Here is a 20,774-nt window from a genome sequence, read left to right as displayed (position 1 = left end):
CAAGGAGGGAAAAGCGTCAGGGGCCAAGTTCAGGTCCTGGGGGCTTGGACCTAGGAAAGAATGCGAAACACACAGCATAGTTCCTTTCGCTCCTAGCACAGAATCATGTTAAAATGAGTACACGTTAGTCATCGTATTTGCAATCATTGTTGCACACTATGTGTGTACATATATATTATGATGTATCTGTATAACATGTCTATATAGTATATATAAAACACACACATAAATGGGGATGGATATATATATATGTATGTATGCATATATATATACACACAGAGTGTGTGTGTGTGTGTGTGTGTGTGTGTGTGGTGTGTGTGTGTGTGTTGGACAGGCTTGAACTCAGGACATTGAGCTCTCGTCTGGCTTTTTTGCCTACAGGGTACTAAGCCACTTGAGCCATGCCTCCACGTCTGGCTTTGTGCTAGTCATTTGGAGATAACAATCTCATGACTTTGTCTGCTGGGGCTGGCTTCAAACCGCCGTCCTCAGCCTCCTGAGTCGCGAGGAGGACAGGCGTGAGCCACGGGTGCCCAGCGAGCAATCATATTTTAATAATGCAATATATTTTTTATTTCCAACCCTAATCATGAGGCTCATAGCAGAGTTTATTGAACCACTGTCCTTGGCCTTTTAGCTTCTTTCATTGACTACTGTAACAAGGACCCCGGTGGCTTCCTTCTGGGGGCTCCCGTGCGTTTGAAGTGCAAACTCTGGGGTTCTGATTCGCACCCATGTCCTTGCTCTGGTCCTGAAGGCTCTTCTCGCCCCACCCCCACCCCCCACCCCGTGTCCCTTGCAGATTTGCTTCGAAGGTCAGTGCAGAAACGCCTCCTTCTTTGACGCTGGAAACTGTGAAAAGAAATGCAATGGTCACGGGGTAGGTGGGCTGTTCCTGGGGGTGCAGGCTGGGTGGGGGAGGGGGGTCCGGAGCTGTCCAAGGTGCTGATGGCTCTACCTTCTCCTCATTCTAGGTGTGTAACAACAACCAAAACTGCCACTGCTTCAGCGGCTGGGCGCCCCCCTTCTGCAACACCCCAGGCCACGGGGGTAGCCTCGACAGTGGTCCATGCCCCTCATGAGTGAGTGCGGGGTCCCCTTGTGTGTTTGGGGGGGGCAGGGTTCTCCCCAGCCAGCCGCCTTGGGAACTGGCCTGGTCTCTCCCCGGGGAGGGCGAAGCTGCTTGGTTGAGTAAGGGATGAGGGGGGACTGAGGTCATTGCGTAGCCTCACTTGGGGGGAGGGTAGTAACTGGTCATCCTGGGGGCACTTGATAATCAGGAGCCTGAGGCACATTGGGTTGGTAGGATGAACAAGGGTACAGAAACGCCTGATGGTTTTTCAGTCTGGAACTTAGCCTGTGACTTCCAATTTTTTTTTCCTTTCTCATTTTTTTGTTCGTCTTGGTGCTTGAGGTTTTTTTTGCTGTTGGTTTTTTTTTTTTTTTTTTGCCTGGGGCTTGAACTCAGGGCCTGAGCACTGTCCCTGGCTTCTTTTGCTCAAGGCTAGCACTCTGCCACTTGAGCCACAGTGCCACTTCTGGCTGTTTTCTATATATGTGGTGCTGGGAATTGAACCCAGGGCTTCATGTATACGAGGCGAGCACTCTTGCCACTAGGCCATACTCCCAGCCTCATCTTGGCGCTTGAACTCAGGGCCTGGGCGCTGTCCCTGAGCGTTTTCCCTCAGTGCTACGCTGGCGCTCTACCACTTTGAGCCCCAGTGCCACTTCTGATTTTTCTAATGGTTCGTTGGAGAGTCTCATGGACTTCGCTGCCTGGGCTGACTTCAAACCATGATCCTCAGATCTCAGCCTCCTTAAGTAGCTAGGATGACAGGTGTGAGCAACTAGCACCCAATGTGTTTTTTGCTCTTCATAGTAATGAAGTTCTTTAAAAATGGGGGGGGGGTCAGAACATTGGGGCTTTGGTGGATTTAGAGATATCCAAGCACTGGTGGTTTATGCCTGTAATCTTAGCTACTCAGGAGGCTGAGATCTGAGGATCATGAGTCAAAGCCAGCCCAGTAAGAAAGTCCGTAAGACCCTTATCTCCAGTTAGCCACCAAGTATACCTAAGTATAGTTGTGGCTTACGTGGTAGAGTTCCAGCCATGAGTGGAAAAGCTAAGGAGCAGTACCCAGGCCCTGAGTTCAAGCCCCAGTTCTTACACACACCACACACACACACACACACACACACACACACACACACACAAATCTAGTCTGATTGGTTTAAACTGACCTTGTTACTTTTTTTTTTTTTTGGCCAGTCCTGGGCCTTGGACTCAGGGCCTGAGCACTGTCCCTGGCTTCTTCCCGCTCAAGGCTAGCACTCTGCCACTTGAGCCACAGCGCCGCTTCTGGCCGTTTTCTGTATATGTGGTGCTGGGGAATCGAACCTAGGGCCTCGTGTATCCGAGGCAGGCACTCTTGCCACTAGGCTATCTCCCCAGCCCCCTTGTTACTTTTTTAAACTGACTATTTGGGGAGAAAGGATAGGGTTTTAATGGAACCAAATGGGAAATCGGGAGTGGTTCTAGTATTGAAGCAGTTGCTCTCCCTCTTTCTTAATATTTGATCTTTGTCTTGTCCAGGAAAATCCTGACTTAGGCTGAAAGCTAGTAATGCAGGGTAGAACTTGAACTGCTTATACCCAAAACAGAATGTCCCCAGTTAAGCAGAAATAACTACCAAAGTTTCTCATTTAAGGTCTGGGCAAAGCAAGCTGAGCTAAGTCTTTGAGCTACGGCTAGGGCATAATGTCATAATTTATCAGCTCACGTACGTCACACAAATGACTCGTGAATCAGAGGTCTGTTTTGCTGTAGTCGGAGCCGCTTTTCAGTCTCCTGTTTGGGCTCTGTTTCCGTAAGGTGCTGGGCCTGTGGTGGCCGGAGTGTTCTCTGCCCTCTTTGTCCTGGCAGTCCTTCTGCTGATATGCCACTGCTGCCGACAGAACAACAGACTGAGCCAGCTCAAGCCCTGGGCCCTCCCGTCCAAGCTGCGGCAACAGTTCAGGTAACAAACAGCGGGGGGCCAGGAAGGACTTGGGGGGGGGCGGTCCTACTCCCGGAATGCACAGCTGTCCATCGGCAGAATTGGGTGAACGAGGTTGGTGGTTCCCTGATCCTGGGAAGGAGAACGCAAGGGGCATGCTGCCCTTTCTGCGACCCTGGCAGACATTAGTAGACGATCCTTCTCTAAATGGCAGACATTAATAGATGATCTTCCTCTAAGTCATCTCAGCCTGGTCATGGCTTCCGGATCCTCAGTGTCCCAATTGGAATATAAAGTAAAACCCATTTGCTATCCTGTATCTAGCCGATTTATCTTCCAGGGGGATGACCTTTTTTTTCCCCGCTACATGATTCATTCCTTTGGATACTCCTTTGCTGTGTATCCTGAGTCTCCTATTAATTACACGGGTTCTAGAAGGGGATTTTTTTTTTTAACCCCAGGTTTTTCTGGCCCCGTGCGTTCCCCTTTTAATTGATGGTTTGTATCTCCTCTGGGGAGCAGAGAGCTGCTCTGTGTAGCACGGGCTTTTCTTGGGATTTCTCCATCCTCCGCACAGAGGCAGCCCTGCCTAGGGACATTCCCGAATCCGCATGGGGGGGGACTTGGTGGGTGCTGGCCGGTGCTTGGATTGGGGGGGACCCCGCTCACTGTCCCGGGCTGCACCATCTCCTCCCGGTTCCTCCTTGGCAGCTGCCCCTTCAGGGTGCCCCAGAGCAGCGGATCTGGCCATGCCAACCCGACTTTCAAGCTGCGGACGCCCCAGAGCAAGCGGAAGGTAAGGGCCTGGTGCCGGGGCGTTTCCTCGCTTTTCCTTTATCCCAAAGGCCGTGCAGCCCGTGTGGGGAAAATGTCTCGTTCACGTTTACCCAGGCTGGCTTTGATCCAGGGTCTTCACCACCACGCCCCCCCCCCACCCCCCAGCAGCTGGGATTACAGGCGTGCCCACCATGCCTGGCTCTCTGATGACTCCAATCTGAGTGTAGGGCTAACAGCTCGCCCGTCCCAACAAGCCCCAGGGCAGCCTGAGCCCTTAAGGGCATCGAGGGTTCCCCACCTGAGGTATTCCTTGTCTCACGCACCACAGGTGAGCAGCACCCCGGAAATCTTCCGGAAGCCCTCCCAGCCGCCCCCCCAGGCCCCCCTCCCGACTACCTGAGCCACGAGTCTCCACCGGTGCCGCTGCCCGCACACCTGAACAGGGTGCCGGGGAACCCCCCGAGCCCCGGGGCTCACGTACAGAGAAAGGAGTCGTCCAGGGGGCCTCCCCCGAGCCGGCCTGCACCCCCAGCCCCAAATGGCCTCCTCTCCCAGGTAAGCGGGTTCTCAGAAAGGTGGTCCTTGCTCGTCCGGGTGGGGCGGGGACTTCCGGGAGGGGACAGGGTGCCTAGGAAGGCAGCAAGCCGGTGTCGGGGTGGCGGTGCGTGAGACCCTCCATCCACCCTTCCCCCACTGGGGGATGGGGGCGTCAAAGAGCCCGGGGCCGGCGTTGCCAGGGGAATGGGGGCTGCCCAGCAGCAGCGGGTATCCCAGCACCCAGATCCCGGACCTGCCGGGCCCGGGGCTCACACACGGCTTTCTCCAAGGATGGGGGTGCGGGGCGAGGAACCGGGGGCCCCATGGTCCCTCGAGGAAGGGGGTCTGTGGGCTCACGATCTCTCTGCTCTTCCTTCCTCTGAGCTTTAGTTTCTGCTTCCAGACTTCTCCTCACACTTGGAGCTCCTTGCAGAAAACGTTAGCTCTTGGCATTGTTCCCGCCCTCTCCATGCCAGTGTGTGCGTGTGTGTGTGCGTGCACACGAGTGTGTGTGTGTACACACGAGCGTGTGTGTTTGTGCTCCATCCTGTCCTGCTCTCGAGCAGCACCCTCCCTCGGGAGCCACAGGCTGGCTTCTGGCCTTTCGCTGGTTGGTGGAGAGAAGGGCCTCACGGATTTTCCTTTCCACGGCCGGCTTTGAACTGCCGTCCTCGGATCCCCGTCTCCCGAGCGGCTGGCATTACACGCGTGAGCCACGAGCCCGCCCTCTATCCCAGTTTTCTGCCGGGGCTGGCTTTGAACCGTGGTCTTTGGGCTCTGGGCCTCCCACGCGGTCTAGGATCACAGACGGGACACCTGCCTGTGAGCGGCGAGGGCCGCGGGGCGCCCGGCTTCCCTCCCGCCGCTCCCCTCCAGCGTCCGCTCGTTTCTTCCTCCAGGACTTTGCCAGGCCCCGGCCGCCCCAGAAGGCGCTGCCGGCCCAACCCGGTGCCCGGCCGCCGGGCCTTCCCCCCGCCGGATGGGACCTGCGGCCCCCAGCCCCCCGCTGCTGGCCCCCCCCCACACGCAGCCTCTGCTTGCTCCTGCCCCGAAGGTGAGTTCACGGGGGGGGGGGGGGGGTAGCGGGGCGCCGGTGTGGGCTTGTGCTTCTTGTCTGTCAGAAACTTCCAGAAGGAAAGCCAAAGCGGGTGGAAGCTTGCTGCTTCCGGACGCCTGGTTTGCGTGACTTTGTGTGAACCAGGGTGATGGACGCCCCTGATTCTCAGGGCTCTGGGCAGACTCTGGCCCCCCCCAGATGGCACCAGGAGCAGTGACACCCCCTCCCGCCACCCGTCCCCAGGCCCGTTGCATTCTGGGAGCCGAGGGCTGACGTCTTTCACCGCCTGCTTCTCCTCCCTTCCAGCTTCCCCAGTACCGATTCCAGAGGACCGGAGCCATGACCAGCTCCAAGATCTAGAAGCGCCTAGAAGTTTCTGGAGGATGCCGGATGTCGCTGAGTGGATCCCCAGAGTCGTGGGATCCGGAAGAAACCTGGGTGGCCGCCTTGGAGGGAGGCAGCTCCTCCCGCCGCCTGGAGCCTCATTCTGGAACTCTCCGTCCCCGCCGGACTCGGGAGGAGCGCTCCCCTCCGACGGCTTCTCAGTGTTGTTCTCGTGCAATACACGGCCTCGAGCGTTCAGGGGACCCCCGAGGTGGGGGGGGTGGGGGGACGGACGGGGGGGCAGCCGGAGTATCATGAACTTAGGGCCGCTCCGCGCCTCGGGCCCGCGCCGGGCCTGGAGAAGCCATGCAGGACCTAGCGTGAGGGATAAGCGGGGGGACTTCCCCCGCTGCTCTCCCTGAGGTCCCTCCCCCTCCGTGTAGCTCTTGAGGACCCAAAAAGGGTCCCGGTGGCCCCGCCGAGCCCTGCCCCCGCCGCCTCCCCTCTCCTCCCTGTCCCCAGCGGGCACGACGCCGACAGGTACGAGCCGCGGGCCGCGTAGACAGCGATGCCGAAGGCGGCCATGTTCTCCGTGCTTCCCTGTGTTCCCTCGCGCTTCCTGACCGCTGCGTGCCGTCCAGTCTCCCGTGGTGCTTTGGGGTGGGGGCCCCGAGCAGTTGGGGTGCACTGGTGATGGGGTGCTTGGGGGGGGTCCCGCCTCAGGGGCTGGATTCACGCCTGGCCGCGCCGTGCCCGTGGCTTTGTCTGTCTGTCTGTCATTTGCTGCCCCACGAGGGGCAGGAACTTCCTCTCAGCCCCTGATCTGATCTGGGGTGTCCCCCGCCCCCCCCCCCCCACCACGGGAAGACAGTGGCATCCAGACACGGGGTCCGCCTCTTGGACACAGGTCTCCGCCCCCCCCTTGGAATGGACAGCAGGCTTGCTTCTAGCCACACGCATCCCAGGATGTGTGGGTTCGAGGCCACGGTGAGCAGAGGCTCTGCCGGGGGTCCCCCCCCCACTTCCCCATCAGGATTTTATTTTGTGTGTGTCGGGGTGTGGGGGGGGGGGCGGGGGATACTGGGGCTTGAACTCAGGGCCTAGGCACGGTCCCTTAGCTTTGCAAGACCCCCCCCCCGAGCCCACGGCAGACTCAGTTTCCCCCGGAGTCCGCCCTGCCGGGGTCGGGAGCGGAGGCTGCGTGGTGCTCTGCTAGCGGGGGCGATTTTTACAGAGGAGCTGGGGAGGGGGGCCCTGAAGGGCCATCTCCCACTCCCCCGCCCCCCGCCCCCCAAAAGGTGCTGAGGGGCCTCGTGGCCTCTTCTCCCGGGGCGCCGCCCGGCCTCAGGGAGCGTCGTTTACTCTTGGAAACCTCAGTGTCCGGGTCCTCCTCCTCCTCAAGGCCTCCTCCCGGCTCCCCGCACGCCCGTGCCGGACTCTCGGAGCCTCTTGGGACAAGGGGGTGTGGGGATGGGTACCCCAGCCACGCCATGGGGGTCCCACAGACCCCCGCACAGTGCGTGTCCCGACCCCCAAGCCCCGTCTGTGATTCGTGTGGCCCTCTTTGGATTTCCGGCAGAAAATAGCCCTGTGAGCATTGCCCCAAAGAGCCCCACGCCAGAGTGGGGGGGGGTCCCGGAAAAGGGGATCCCTCACCCCAAACCAACAAGCCAAGTGCTTCGGCCCAACCCTGGGCCCCTCCTACATGCTCCTGTGGGGCTGCGTGGCCGGTGCACCCCCGCGCTACGCGCACGACGCGTGTCCGTTCGCTCGCGTGTTCGCTCGCCGGCCGTGGGGTTTGGGCTCGGAGCCCTGGTGCTCGGCCGCTGGAGCCACGCCGCCCAGCCTGGCTTTTCGCTGGTTGCATTGGAGAGAAGAGTCTGGGGGTGTTCCCCGTGGACCCTCAGCCCCCCGTGTGGTTAGGAATGACAGGCGTGAGCCACTGGGGCCTGGCTCGTGCGGTCCTCCCCAACCCGAGACCCGCATCCCTAGACCCCTCCCGGGAAGTAGCCCTCCCGCCCTTCCCTTCCTCTTTGCCGGGGTTCTGGTGCCGCCTCCCATCCCGAGAAACGATACTGTGAACTGGAAGCCGGGGGACTTTTGGAATCCGCTCGTAAATGTTGGATAACGAGTTCTGTTTACCGCCCGAGCATTTCCACGCACGGCGGGCGCTCTGCCGCGTTGAGCCGCAGCGCACTCGGTTTTCTGGTGGTTCAGGGGAGGGGAGAGTCTTCTCGCAGGTTTTCCTGCCGGGGCTGCTTTGAACCTCGGCCTGCAGATCGCAGCTTCCTGAGGAGCTAGGGTGACAGGCAGGCCGGCACCTCAAAGCCTGGCCACGGCGGCTGGCCGGGGATGTGTGGGCCTGGGCTGGGGGTAAGTTCTAGAAAGCCCCGGATCAGAGGGAAGCTGAACTGTGGTGTTGCGTCAATGCGCATAGTGGGAGGAGGACGTAACTCTTTTTCCCCCGAATAAAATCAACCTCCCGCCAGTTTCCCACCTAGGAAAGCAATCGGAGATACTGCAAGAGGATGGCTGTCCATCCGTCCATCTGTCACCCCCCCTCCGCCCCCCCCCCCCCTTTACGCCAGATTGAATTTGTTCTCGTTGGAAGGAGGGCAGGCAAGACACGGATCTTTTTTTTTTTTTTAAATGGGACAGTTCTAAAGGTAGTGATTTTGTTCAATGCGTTTATCATCGCTCCCCTCGGCCCGCTTAGCAAACTAGGGGGACCCCCTGGAAGGGGACCCCCTTTCCTGGCTCTGTCAAGTCCAAACCCCGACGCCCCTCCCCCAAGGGCCCCCTCCCCCACCCATCATGCGTACGGATGTCCGAGATCCGGGCCAATGTGAATTCTCCTTTTCTTTCTTTTTGGTTTTAACGTAGGCGATTATTATAGAAAACCTCCTCTCTCTCTCTCTCTCTCTCTCTCTCTCTCTCTCTCTCTCTCTCCTCGTCACTTTTAATTGTTTACAATACTTGTACATCTATGCAACAATACTTGAATGGGCCACGGTGCCTTGTGGGGTTTTTGTTCTGTTTTGTTTTTCCCTCGTTTTGTATTTAATTAAAAGGAATCGTCGTGGCAATGGTCTGTGGTTGTGGCGGCTCTTTCTTTAACGCCCCACCGCGTGGTCCACGCCGGAACCCGCGTCCCGTGGACCTCTTCTCAGAAAACGGTCCATCCACCCACCCTGCGAGGCTAAGGTGCTTCCAGCTTCGGAGCCCTGGCGTCCGCCATGGCCAGGAGAGGGCGCTGTCTGCTTCCCGCTGGGCAGAGGCCGGCCGACATCCTTTCCATCTTGGATCGCAGAACACCTGGATGATCTTGAAACCCTGGGATCTTCCTTCTCCCGTATTGTTGCCTTTGCTTTGCTTATTTATTTTGGGTGTTAGTGGAATTTGAACTCGTGGCCTTAGCTACTTGCTAGGCCACTGGAACCAGCAGGTCCCATCTTTTTTTTTTTTTTTTTTTTTGCTTACCGTTGCTTTCCAGAGGCAATCAGTGCTTTTTGACCAGGGCAGCCTGCCCTGATTCTCCTGCCTCTGCCTCCTCCTGCGTAGCTGGGATTGTAGCAGTGCACCGCCGTGCCCATCCTGCCTTTAGGAGGACGTTCAGCAGCTCAACTCACCCTTCACTGCATTGCTGAGGTTCGTAGCTTACAAAAGGAGGCAGAGGCAGGAGGACCGGGCTGGGTTTGCTGTTGATCCCAAACCCCGTGTTATAAAAAAAGACTCTGCCCTCGCCTGTCATCCTGGTGACTCAGGAGGCTGAGAGCTGAGAGGATCGCAGTTCGAAGCCAGCCAGGGCGGGAAAGTCCGTGAGACTTGTCTCTAATAAACTACTCAGAAAAAGCTGGAAAGTACACAAATCCTCAAGGCTCAGTCCCTAGGGAGTGGCTACCGGGAGGTGGGGGACACTTTTAAGGTGGGCTCTCTGGTGGGGCTCGGAGGTCCTGTCTCATCCTCATTCGGATCCGCCAGGCATTACTGTTACAAACCTAGAGCCGAGCAGCCATGGCCCAGAACCTCCTCCAGACTGTGAGCCAAATTAAGCGCGCGTGCACGTGTGTGTGTGTGTGTGTGTGTGTGTGTGTGTGTGTGTGTACACTTGGGGCCTTCATACTTTCGCTGGGGGGCTGGGGATATGGCCCTAGTGGCAAGAGTGCTTGACTCATATACATGAAGCCCTGGGTTTCAATTCCCAGCACCACATATACAGAAAATGGCCAGAAGGGGCGCTGTGGCTCAAGTGGCAGGGTGCTAGCCTTGAGCAAAAAGAAGCGCAGGACAGTGGCTCAGGCCCTGAGTTCAAGGCCAGGACTAGCAAACACACACACACACACACACACACACACACACCACACTTTCGCTGGGCTTTTTTCCTTTTCCTCAAGGCTGACCCTACTTGAGCCAGACAACACGGCTCCACTTCGGCTTTTTTTGGCTGATTAATTGGAGATAACACGTGTCCTCTGATTGCTCTGCCGGGACTGGCGTGGCACCAGGTCCTCGCCGGCTCAGCCTCCTGAGCCGCTGGGATTCCGGCAGACGCTTCATACCGGGGTGGAAAGCTGGCTACTGTAAACCCCGACTCAAAAGTGCTGGGAACGCCTGTGAGCTATGCTCTGAGAAGGCCCGGGCGAGGGGCTCCCCCTCTGCTCCCCAAAGAATTTAGGCCAAGAAGGACTTGAAGCTGGCATTTGTCCTTTCAATACAAAGCCATCCATACGTGTGTGGATGCATGTATTCTATACGCAATACATGCGTATTCTATGCAACACATGCGTAATCATAATACATAATGCATATGTCTTATATCAATAATATGTATTTCACGAATAACATACATTAGTGCCAACTATGTGTGAGTCACTAAGGACACTTAATAAACCTAGACCGGTTCACACAGCTCATATCCAAACTCTATTCTATCTGGAATACAACGTCCATATCATACCATGTGAACGTGGGCTTGACTATGCAGTGGGGAGATTCAGTTTTGGGGAGAGGCCTGCTAGGGCCTCATGGTTGAGACCGTGGGCTTTAGAATCAGCTATCCACTTCGGCTCTTCGGTGCTGTGTGACCGGGGCCAACTCCAGGGTCAACGTCTCCGGGCCCCTTTTGTCACGTGTAACTTGGGAATGAAGGTAGGACGCGTGAAGGGTTCGAGGTGTTCGCACGGAACACCTGCTGTTCCTCCTGCTTGGTAAGGGCTCGGGTATGGAGGAGGGAAGGCATTCCATCCCTCTCTAGTGAGGTTATAGGAGTAGAACATTCTAGAAGCGTCAGCCTGCTCTCTCAGAGATGCAGGACTGGCTTCCTTAGGCGCTCATGGTCAAGGCACGCACACGGGGTCAGCCGCTCGGAAAGATTTTTATTCTCAACCCCGGGGTTGGCACTCGGGGGGGCCCTGGCTCGCGCCATTCCCAAGCTCGGAGGTGTTGCATTGACTTCGGTTACAGACAGAAATCCACGTTCACTGAACGCAGGGCCTGGAAGCTGGGGGGGGGGGGGGGAGCAGGCACAGCTGAACCTGCCGGGGGCTGAGATTCAAGCCTTCCCTTTGTCCTACTCACTAGCTTTCTGATGATCCTTGTAACACACACACACACACACACACACGCACACACACACACACACACACACACACACACCAGAGAATTCAGGAACTTTCCTGCCCAGGCTGGGCTTCGACCCTGCTCCTCAATCTCAGCTTCCTGAGTGGCTAGGAGTTCATTAGAGGCGCGAGCCACGGGCCCCCGGCCTGGGCCACTCTTCAAAGCAGGAACGTTGTCCTCTGTCCAGGGGAAAGCAATGATGACACGTGGGGCTGGGTGGGCAGAGGCTGACATCCTAAGCTGGCGTCTTGGGGGTGGCCAGACATCGGATGGCAAGATGGAGGCCCCCCCCCCCCCCGCAGCACGCGGGGAGAGCGGGGCGGGGAGAAGCTTCCCAGAGACGTCAGGTGGTTTTCACAGTAAGGTCGGCGGAGATCGGACCTGGGTCCGTCTTCCAGGAGGATCTGCCCCCCTTGCCACGGGGTGGCCGACACCTTCCTCTCGGGGTGTCCGGGTGCGTGTCCGTCTCGGGCTCACGCTCTGCGGGGCGATGTCCTGACGCCGGTGGCTCGGGCAAGTCCGGGGCTGTATTACATTCATCGGGTCAAGTTCTACCTTCTCCACCACGCGGAGAGATGGCATCCAGGGAACCAGTGGGCAGAGGGGGACGGGGGGGGGGGTGTGTCCAGGGACCGACTGGTTCCACCATCCATCAGGAGATCTGGTCACTGAGGCTGTGTTTCCAGAAAGTTCTGTCACCACTACTCCTCGGGTAGGGGTTCTGTTTTTGCTTCTGTGATGAGGTATAGAACGAGATCTCACGCGATGCCCGCCCGCCGGCCGCGGGGTGGGGTGGGGGGTGGGCTGCCACGTGAGGGGCCACCCGCTGTGGGGGCGGACGACTCCTGGACCCCCGCCCGCATGTGGCTTACGAATGGATTGTGAACACTTTGGGCTTCTGCTCCGGGGACGGCGTGCTGCTGGAAAGTTCGATGTTGTCCACCAGGACGTCTTGTCCTCCAGCCTGACGACGGCGGTGGTGGCGGCGGCGGAGGGCGGGGGGCGGGGCGGCCGCGGGGGCGGGGCGTCTGCGCATGTGCGGCAGGCAGGTGCGGCTGACGTCCAGGTCTTTGAAGGCGTGGAGCATGAACACGCCCAGGATGATGGTGACGAAGCCCCGAGAAGGTGCCCACGATGTCCACGGCGGTCATGGTGTGCCACTCCTTGAAGAGCACGATGGACGAGAGCACCACCACCGTGGTGAAGACCACGTAGTAGATGGGAAGACCAGCGACGTGTTGAAGATGTCCAGCGCGCGGTTGAGGAAGTTGACCTGGGTGCCGATGGAGAGGGCCAGGACGAGGGACAGGATGTAGGGGAGGGGATGGTGTACGACCGGCAGCCCCTGGAAGAAGTTCCTGATGGTGATGCCCAGCCCCTTGACGGCCGTCACCGAGAAGGAGCCGATCACCGAGCAGATGACGATGTAAATGAGGATGTTCCTCTGCCCGTACCGAGGGGCGACCACAAAGATGAGGACCAGGCAGGACACCAGCAGGAGCACGGAGAACACGATGAACCCTTCCGGAAACGAGGGAGACAGGGCACCTCCGTTGTGAGCGGCGGGGACAGCATCTAGGGACTGTTCCCCCCGCCCCCACTCACCCAGAACCCATGACGGGGGGACATAGCTCCAAAATCAGACACACAGAGTATCTTGTCTCAGTGCTTTTTTGGTTGGTCATGGGGCTTGAACTCAGGGCCTGGGTGCCGTCCCTGAGCTTTTTCATCCAAGCTACTCCTCTACCATGTTGAGCCACAGCTCCACTTGCAGTTTTCTGGTGGTTCCCTGGAGCTGAGAGTCTCACAGCCCTTCCTGCCCAGGCTGGCTCGGAACTGCGATCCTCAGATCTCAGCCTCCTGAACAGCTAGGATGACAGGTGGCTGAAAGTTCTCATAGCTCAGGTAAAGTTATTAAACCCCGGAGGCCTCAGTGTTCCTCATTGGGAAGAGACCAACAACAGGTTATTTTTTTTTTCTTGTAGGACTGTTGGGTGAGACTGGATGAGACAATGCATAGAAAAGGGCGCAACAAAGGCCCCTTGAATGCATTCTATCTAAATACTTGGTTATATATATGTACATTAGCATTACTCGCCCTCCTGCTTTCTTTCCCCAGCTTGCATACGTGGGGGGGGGGGGTGGAACCCCAATGAACCAATGGGATTCCCACAGGGTTTAGCCTCCCCGCCCCCCCCCGGCGCTGCTGCTGGAAACCTACCTGTGTCCTTCATCTTGGAGGCCATCTCCGTGACGGTGGTGACCTTGGCTTCCCTCGGTGGCGTGAATCACCATGACCGTGCTGCCCGCCATGCAGATCACGCAGCCCAGCTTCCCCAGCAGGTTCAGGCTCTCTCCCAGGAAATAGGAGGAGAAGACGGCACTGGGCGCAGAACGGGAGAGAGGGAGGGGCAGAGTGGAGTCCACGCCCGTGCCCGCGTCCCACCAAAGGAACCCGGGGGTGAGCGAGCACCTGTGAGCCATAGCAGATCCGAAGCCAGTCCTCTTTCTAGACTATGTCTCCCCCCTAAACATCAGAAATAGGAAATCACTTGTGGGAGGGCTCCTTGTCTGTCTACCTCTGGCAGTGGGAAGAGCTCATCCCTTTTCAGAACAAAGTGAGCTGGGGGGGGGAGGTTGTAGGTTCCATCCATCCATCCATCCATCCATCCATCCATCCATCCGTCTTCAATTCCCACAGAGGATGGGTTCTGGTCTGCGGCTTGGGAGGACTAAGAGTCTGTGAGAGGTGTCTACATCTGGTATCGGTTCTTTTCCTTGTTTGTTTTTTTGTGTGGCAGCCCTGGGGGTTGAACTCAGGGCCTTACGGCCTCGCTAGCTCAGTGCTCTACCACTTGAGCCACACACAAACCGCGCCCCCCACCCATGTCCTTTTGCTTTTAGTTTGTTTCAGGTAGGATCGCAAGCTAACTTCTACCCAGGCTGAACCACGATCCTCCTATCTCCACCTCCTGAGTAGCCAGGATTACAGGCACATGCTACCATACCCAACATTATGACATATTCTCTCTCTCAACTGTCCGCGGTCACGTGACCACTACGCGTTAGGGTGAGGATTAGAACTCACGCAGCGTCAACCTGGGGCTCAGTGGGAGAAGCACACAGAGTCTCCCCGGGAGCTTGCGGCCTGGTGGCAGTTGGGTGACAAGTCTGGGGTTTGGCTGTCCCTCTGTTGCTCCTCTTCCCAAGGCCTGGGACCCGCCTAGACCCCTGAATGCCCAGAGAGCCCCCCCCCCACCGCCGCCCACCAGGCCGGCTAGATGGGAGTCGGCCCAGGGCGGACAGAAACCTGATGAGGACGCTCAGCGCTCCCAGAGGGGTGACGACGGTCGCGGGTGCGAACGCGTAGGCCCGAAGTTAGCGACTTCTCCAGCTGACACTGCGGGAGAGAGGGAGGGAGGGAGGAGGAGGAGGAGGAGGGGAGGGAGGGAGGTTGGTTGAGTCCACGGTGGCCCTCACCTGCCACCCCAATGCAGCAGCTCACCCCAATCCGTGAACCACAGGCCTCCATCCATCCGTAGGGAGGGGTCATTTCTACCCCCAGTCACTAGCCACGCTCCACAAGCCCCGGACGAAGGGGGGGGGCGTAGAGGACGCGTGAGTGTGCAAATCTGAGCCACGGGAGTGAGAGGGCCCGCGAAGGCCGGGCGCCAGCGGCTCACGCCTGCCATCCCAGCGGCGCAGGAGGCTGAGATCCGAGGATCACGGTCAAAGCCAGCCGGGGTTCAAAGATCCTCGTGAGCCTCTTCTCTCCAAGGACCCCCCACCCGAAAACCGGAAGTGGCGCTGGGGCTCACGTGCTAGAGTGGCTGCCAGCCTGGAGCAAAAGAGCTCAGGCCCAGAGTTCAAGCCTTACCGCTGACCAAAAAAGAAGGGGTGGGGGTGGTGGGGAGGGAGAGGACCGGCCCTGGGTGGAGAAAGCATGGTTCTGAGAGGACAGGAGGGGGGGGTCACAGGGTAGGGATTGCCCCCTGGAAATGTGTCCCCAAGCCCGGGCTTCCGACAGCAGAAAGGGAAACGATGCAGGCCCCGATCTCGCCACCCCCCACCCCCCCCCCCCGCCTTCCGTGCCCAAAGGGGCCACTTACTGGTGGCGAATCCCGCCCACCACATGGCGTCCTTCAGGTACCCGTAGCCACCGTCCACTGTGGAGGGAAGGGCCAGCGTTAGAGGGTGGCCACGCCCCCTCGGGCTCTCGGTGTCACCTGGGAGCTCGATTGTCCCCTGTGAACTCGGGGGCCCCAAGCTGGCTGGACGAGCGCCCCACCGCCTAGCCAAGCCCCCGCATCGCTGCTGAGATTCCGCTACCTCCACCCCCTGAGGAGCTGGGATTACAGGCTTGGGCCACCGTGCGTGGCTCAGTTCTAGTGGGGGGGGGGAAGGGGTAGTAGAGTCAGCGCTTCCGTGGGTGGAGCTGTTTAAGCCTGTGGAGTCTGTCTCCAGAAAGGACTTCAAGGCGATCGGCTCTTCCGCCAGCCCTTAGGCAAAGCCACTGTCCTCTCCCACCCGGCTTGGGCTGGTGGCCACCTTCGCTGGTTAGCGAGCTCTTCCATGATGCGTTCTTCGGGCTGGCGTGCCACTGCACGTGGAAATTTCCATCCCGTGCAACGCAGGCTCACGTACACAGATCGTTACGCATGCTGTATAAAATTACCCCCAGGCCATGGTGAAGAATGTATTTTCATGTTCAGTCTTGGCTCCTGCTCTCACCTGGGATACTCAAATATTCCAAAATTGAGGGTGAGTGAGAGAGAGAGAAGGGGGGGGGTGGCATTTCTGGTTTCTGAGCAGTTTAGATAAGAACCAGCCAGGAGCTGGCGCTCTCGCGCCTGTCATCCTAGCGACTCGGGAGGCTGAGATCTGAGGATGGCGGTTCAAAGCCAGCTGGGCAGCAAGGTATCAATGAAACTCTCATCTCCAGCTAACCTCTAGAAAACCGGAAGTGGTAGAGTGCTGGCCTTGGCCAAAAAGAAGCTCGGGGACAGTGCCCTGAGTTCAAGCCCCATGAGAGAAGGGACCGGGAGGGAGGGAGGGAGGAAGGAGGGAGGATACAACCTACGCTTGAATGACCCTTGGGGATGCCACTGCTCTCGCGCCCACTTCACAGATGAGGGAAACTGAGGCACAGGAACCTTTCCCTTGCCCAGGGTCTCGTCACCGGCGCCCTCATGGCGTGCGGTATGGATGGCGCATGTGACAGGCGTCGACCTTGTTCCAGCGGTGAGCACATCCGCCCCCCCCCCCCCGTGCCTCTTCCTGGCCCACGATCTGTTCAGCTCACCTCATTCTGCCCCCCCCACCCCCCCCAATCATTCCTCTCCCCAACCACCAGGGACCTTTCCCCAACCACAGGTCAGACTGGTTCCTTCGCCCGGCAAGCCAAGCCGGCTTTTCAGTCCCTTCGCTGCGGCTCCAGCTCCACACCCCGCTTGTTCCCAGGCCCCTTCTGAGCTGCCCGCGCCCTCCTCGCCCTCTGTACCCCGATTCTAACACGGCTCGTGATCCCACCGCTGGGCCTGTGCGCTGCCCCTCCCTCCTCCCTCCCTCCCTCCTCCCTCCTCTTGGCCTTGCTCTCCTCCTCAATCCTTTAGGTCCTTCCTTCTGCCCCACCCCCAGGTCTGAGCTGTTCATGGCCCCCCCAAGATATGTCCCCAGCCCTGAGTACACGCCCCCACGGGGGCGCTGTGAGTCTGGCGGGCAGGCGGCGATAGACAGCCATTCCAAGGGTCCGCTTCCCTTCTCCCCACACCCAAGTCCTGTGCGGGCAGAGACTCAGGCTCGGGCCAGCGGGGCTCCCGAAGGGCTGAGAGCCGCACTGCCGTCTCGGGGAGGTGTCGGGACTCGCCCGGGCTGACGGGCGGGGAGGAAGTGGAGGCCGAGCTGAGCTGCTGGGTCGTCACTCTGGCTCCCCCCGTTCTCAGCCACCCCTGCGACGTGGGATGGTCCACAGGATCGCCCAGGAAAACCTGTCCCCGGCCCCCCCCCTCCTCCCGGGCCCCCGCCCCCCCCCCCCAGGCGCCTACCAGCCGAGTGGCCCCGGTGGCGAGGAGGCGGAGGAGGCCTTTCTTCTTGAGGATGACGCTGCTCCCGATGAGCAGGCAGGAGAGCAGGGCCAGGCCCCACGCCGATGTAGAAGCCATAGCGCTTCCTGAGGCGCTCCTGCCAGCTGAGGGCCGTGGCGTTGCCCGGCGCCGCGGGGCCGGGCTGCCCACGATCTGGCACAGGACTTCTTGCGAGGAGCAGAGTAGAGGCTGATCAGGGACCCTGGAGGGGAGGCGACGGCGGGACAGTCACGCTTTGAGGAGCCTCAGCTGCCAGCGACCTCATCCTGGCCACCCGGGAGGCTGAGGCTGAGGATCGAGGTTCGAAGCCAGCCCGGGCCAGAAAGTCCCGTGAGACCCTGCTCTGCAATGAACCAGCAAAAAGCCAGAAGTGGAGCTGCCCCACCCCCACCCCGCCCCCCGCCCGACTCTCGGGGCTCCCAGAAAGGAGAGTCACCCGACATGCAGCCAGGCTGGCTCGCTCAACTGTCAGCTGGGGAAACTGAGGTACTGTGAAAGGAAAGGACTTGCGGGGAGTCACGCACACGCCCGAGCGGGGCCTGGAACCCGCCGCCGGCAGAGCCATGTTTTGCAACAGGAGGCCTGTCGTGACAAACACCCGTGTCACCCGGCAGGCCGAGGCCATCACAAGAAAGCTGTCAGCTCAGCTGCTCAGCCGACTGGATCTGTGCGCAACTCCCGTTCTGCCAGCCCCCCCACCTCGCCCGGGACTCAGATCTGGAGAGTTCTCTGGACCCAGGAAATGAGCCAGAGGCAAGCGGGAAGGGGACAAGGGAAAACCAAGCCCCGTCCCGGCCCCCGCACCCTTCTCCTGATCCCTGAAGATGCTTCTGGGTGGGGTGCGGTCACTTTGGGGCTTGGGCCACCGCTTCCGCCCCTCCCATGACAAGACACCCAGAAGCAGGTGCGAAGGCAGCCTGGGCAGGAGCGTCCCGAAGACAACTGATCTCCAATTAACCAGCACAAACCAGAAGTGGAGCTGTGGCTCAAGGGGTAAAGAATGAATGGAGGAAAAAAACACCAAGTGAGGCCCTGAGTTCAATCTCCAATACTAACATGGAAGAAAGGAAAGGCAGAAGGAAGGGAGATAGGGAGGGAGGGAGGGAGGGAGGGAGGGAGGGATGGAGGGAGGGAAGAACAAAAGAGGAAAGGAGGGAAGAAAGGAATGGCTGAATGAAACCAAGTTCTGAAGTGGGGTACTCATCTGAAAAATAGTGGGCAGATGATTCCTGGTTTCTCTAGAACATTCCAGACACAGAACACCTCCCCTAGGGGTAGGGGTGAGACTGGCAGTGCCTGTCTCCCTGCTCAGGACACCAAAGTCAGCCAACAGCAGGTGACTGTTTGGAAAGCACAGACAGGGCAAGAAGGAGCCTAGCGCCCCGGCGCCGGCCATCCTAGCTACTCGGGAGGCTGAGATCTGAGGATGGAGGTTCAAACTCAGCCCTGGGAAGGAAAGTCCACGAGACTGTTTGTCTCCAATCGCCAAACGCGGCGCCGTGGCTCAAGTGGTAAAGCGCTACCGTTGAGTACAAGAAGCTCAGGGGCAGCGCCCGGGCCCCGCAATACATAAAATCAAATCGGAATAAAAAGCAGGGGCGGGCAGGGCGGGGGCCGGGTTCCCTGCTGCCCCTCTGTGCTGGCCCTGAGCGGATGCTTGGCCTCGCCGGAGTCCCCACAGTCCCGGAATGGGGGCCACCAGCCTCCTTCCCAGAGTTACCCAGAGATGAAAGGAGCCAGCGCAGGCCTGGCTTGGGGTCCTCTGCCCGAGAGAGGAGGAAGGGAACTCGTCTTCCACGCCAAGGGTCTTAGCCCTCGGGGCTCCTTCTCTGGCCCCCTCCTTTTGTTTTACTTCTTGGTGCCAGTACTGGGCTTGAACTCAGGGCCTCAAGCTCTCCCTCCCTCCCTCTCCCCTCCCCTCCCTCCCTCTCCCTCTCTCTGCTTTTCTGCTCAAGCCGGGCGCTCCACCACCTGAGCCACGGCTCCCCTTCAGGCCTTGTGCTGGTTCATCGGCCACAGGAGTCTCGGGGACTTTCCTGGCCAGGCTGGCTTTGAACTGTGACCCCCCAGATCTCAGCCTCCTGGGTAGTAGGGAGGCCTGCGGGCCCCCTCAGCTCTGTAAAAAGCGAGGTGTTTTCTTGGGGGGGGGGTTAGGTGTGGGTGAGCCTGGGTCTCTGAGCCCCTCTCTCCTGGGTCCTGATGTGAGCAGGTACCGGGGTCTGCAGTCGGCGAGCCCCCAATTCCCCGGCCGGGCTCCCCTCGGGCCCAGGGCCCCCCCTCCAGCCCCCCCGCCCCCCCCTCCAGCCCCCCGCCACCCCGCACCCACCGAGCCCCTCTCTCCTGGGTCCTGATGTGAGCAGGTACCGGGGTCTGCAGTCGCCGGGCCCCCAGCTCCCCTCGGGCCCAGGCCCCCCCAGCCCCCAGCCCCCCGCACCCACCGTTCTCGCAGCTGGCGTTGCGGGCCCGGAGCGCCATGGGGTCCCCGGGCGCCGGGTCGGGACGCGGCGCGGGCCGGCGCGCGGCTCCAGGGCGGCTCGCGCGGGGATGGCGGGCCGGCCGGCGGGCAGGGTCGGGCCGGGGGCGGGGAGAGCGCCCGCCGCGCCCCCGGAGGGAGGGTCCCCACCCCGGAGGAGGCGGCGGCGGCGCTCCGGGGGTGCGCACCCGGCCACGCCGCCGCCGCCACCGCCCGTGCCAGGGGCCGCTCGGGGGGCGGGGCGGGCGGGAGGGGGGGTGGGGGGGGTGTGGGGGGGTGGATTCCCCGGCCCCGCCCCGCATCCGGCCCGCAGAGCCCGTGCGCCCGCCCGCCCCCCCCCCCCCAGGGCGCGGCAGGGCCCCGGGATCCCCGCGCCCCCCCCCCCCCCCGCCGCCCTCCTCCCCGCCCCGCCCGGCTCCCGCGCTCAGCCCAGGTCTGATGCGCTTCACCAAAGCAGGAAACCCGGGTGGAACCGCGTGGACGTGCGCACACGTGTGTGTGTGGTGTGTGTGTGCACATGCAGGTGCGGGCAGCCCCGGGGCAGGGCCCCCCGCCCAGTGAACACAGACTTGCCTGGCTGGCGCTCCACCACCTGTGCCAGGCCCCCGGTCCAGCATTTTGCTGGTTAACGGGCAATGAAGTCTCTTGGACGTTTGCCTCCTGGCTGGCTTTGAACCTTGGTCTCTGACCTCATGCGTCTTGATGACAGGGCATTCCTCCAGCCCAGGGTGTGTGTGTGTGTGTGTGTGTGGTGTGTGTGATGAGAACACTCAAGACCTAAACATCTCTTGGGTCGGGTGTAGTGGCACACGCCTGGAATCCCAGCTACTTGGCAGGCACCAGAAAGGGGATCAAAGCCCAAGAGCAGCTTCTGGTCACCACGGTGACACGCTATCCAAAAGATAACG

The 20,774-nt window shown here is 60.0% G+C and overlaps 1 protein-coding gene and 1 pseudogene across 1 annotated transcript in view; one reads left to right on the top strand and one right to left on the bottom strand.

The window, feature by feature from the left end:
• Adam19 (ADAM metallopeptidase domain 19) overlaps nucleotides 1–5,942 on the top strand; it is a 54,571-nt gene extending 48,629 nt beyond the window's left edge. The window contains 10 exon segments of the mRNA XM_048333901.1: nucleotides 803–880; nucleotides 975–1,086; nucleotides 2,873–3,017; nucleotides 3,708–3,792; nucleotides 4,102–4,152; nucleotides 4,155–4,328; nucleotides 5,210–5,251; nucleotides 5,253–5,324; nucleotides 5,326–5,364; nucleotides 5,674–5,942. Coding sequence (XP_048189858.1) covers nucleotides 803–880; nucleotides 975–1,086; nucleotides 2,873–3,017; nucleotides 3,708–3,792; nucleotides 4,102–4,152; nucleotides 4,155–4,328; nucleotides 5,210–5,251; nucleotides 5,253–5,324; nucleotides 5,326–5,364; nucleotides 5,674–5,727 — 852 coding nt within the window. The 3' untranslated portion in view covers nucleotides 5,728–5,942.
• Nucleotides 5,943–12,162: 6,220 nt separating this feature from the next.
• Nucleotides 12,163–19,868, bottom strand: LOC125341819 (annotated as a pseudogene).
• Nucleotides 19,869–20,774: the final 906 nt, after the last annotated feature.

This window comes from Perognathus longimembris, chromosome 25 (assembly GCF_023159225.1).
Source record: "Perognathus longimembris pacificus isolate PPM17 chromosome 25, ASM2315922v1, whole genome shotgun sequence".
Taxonomy (NCBI): Eukaryota; Metazoa; Chordata; class Mammalia; order Rodentia; family Heteromyidae; genus Perognathus; species Perognathus longimembris.
The sequence above is the reverse complement of the archived record's forward strand: the minus strand, read 5'-3'. Positions and strand labels throughout refer to the sequence as shown.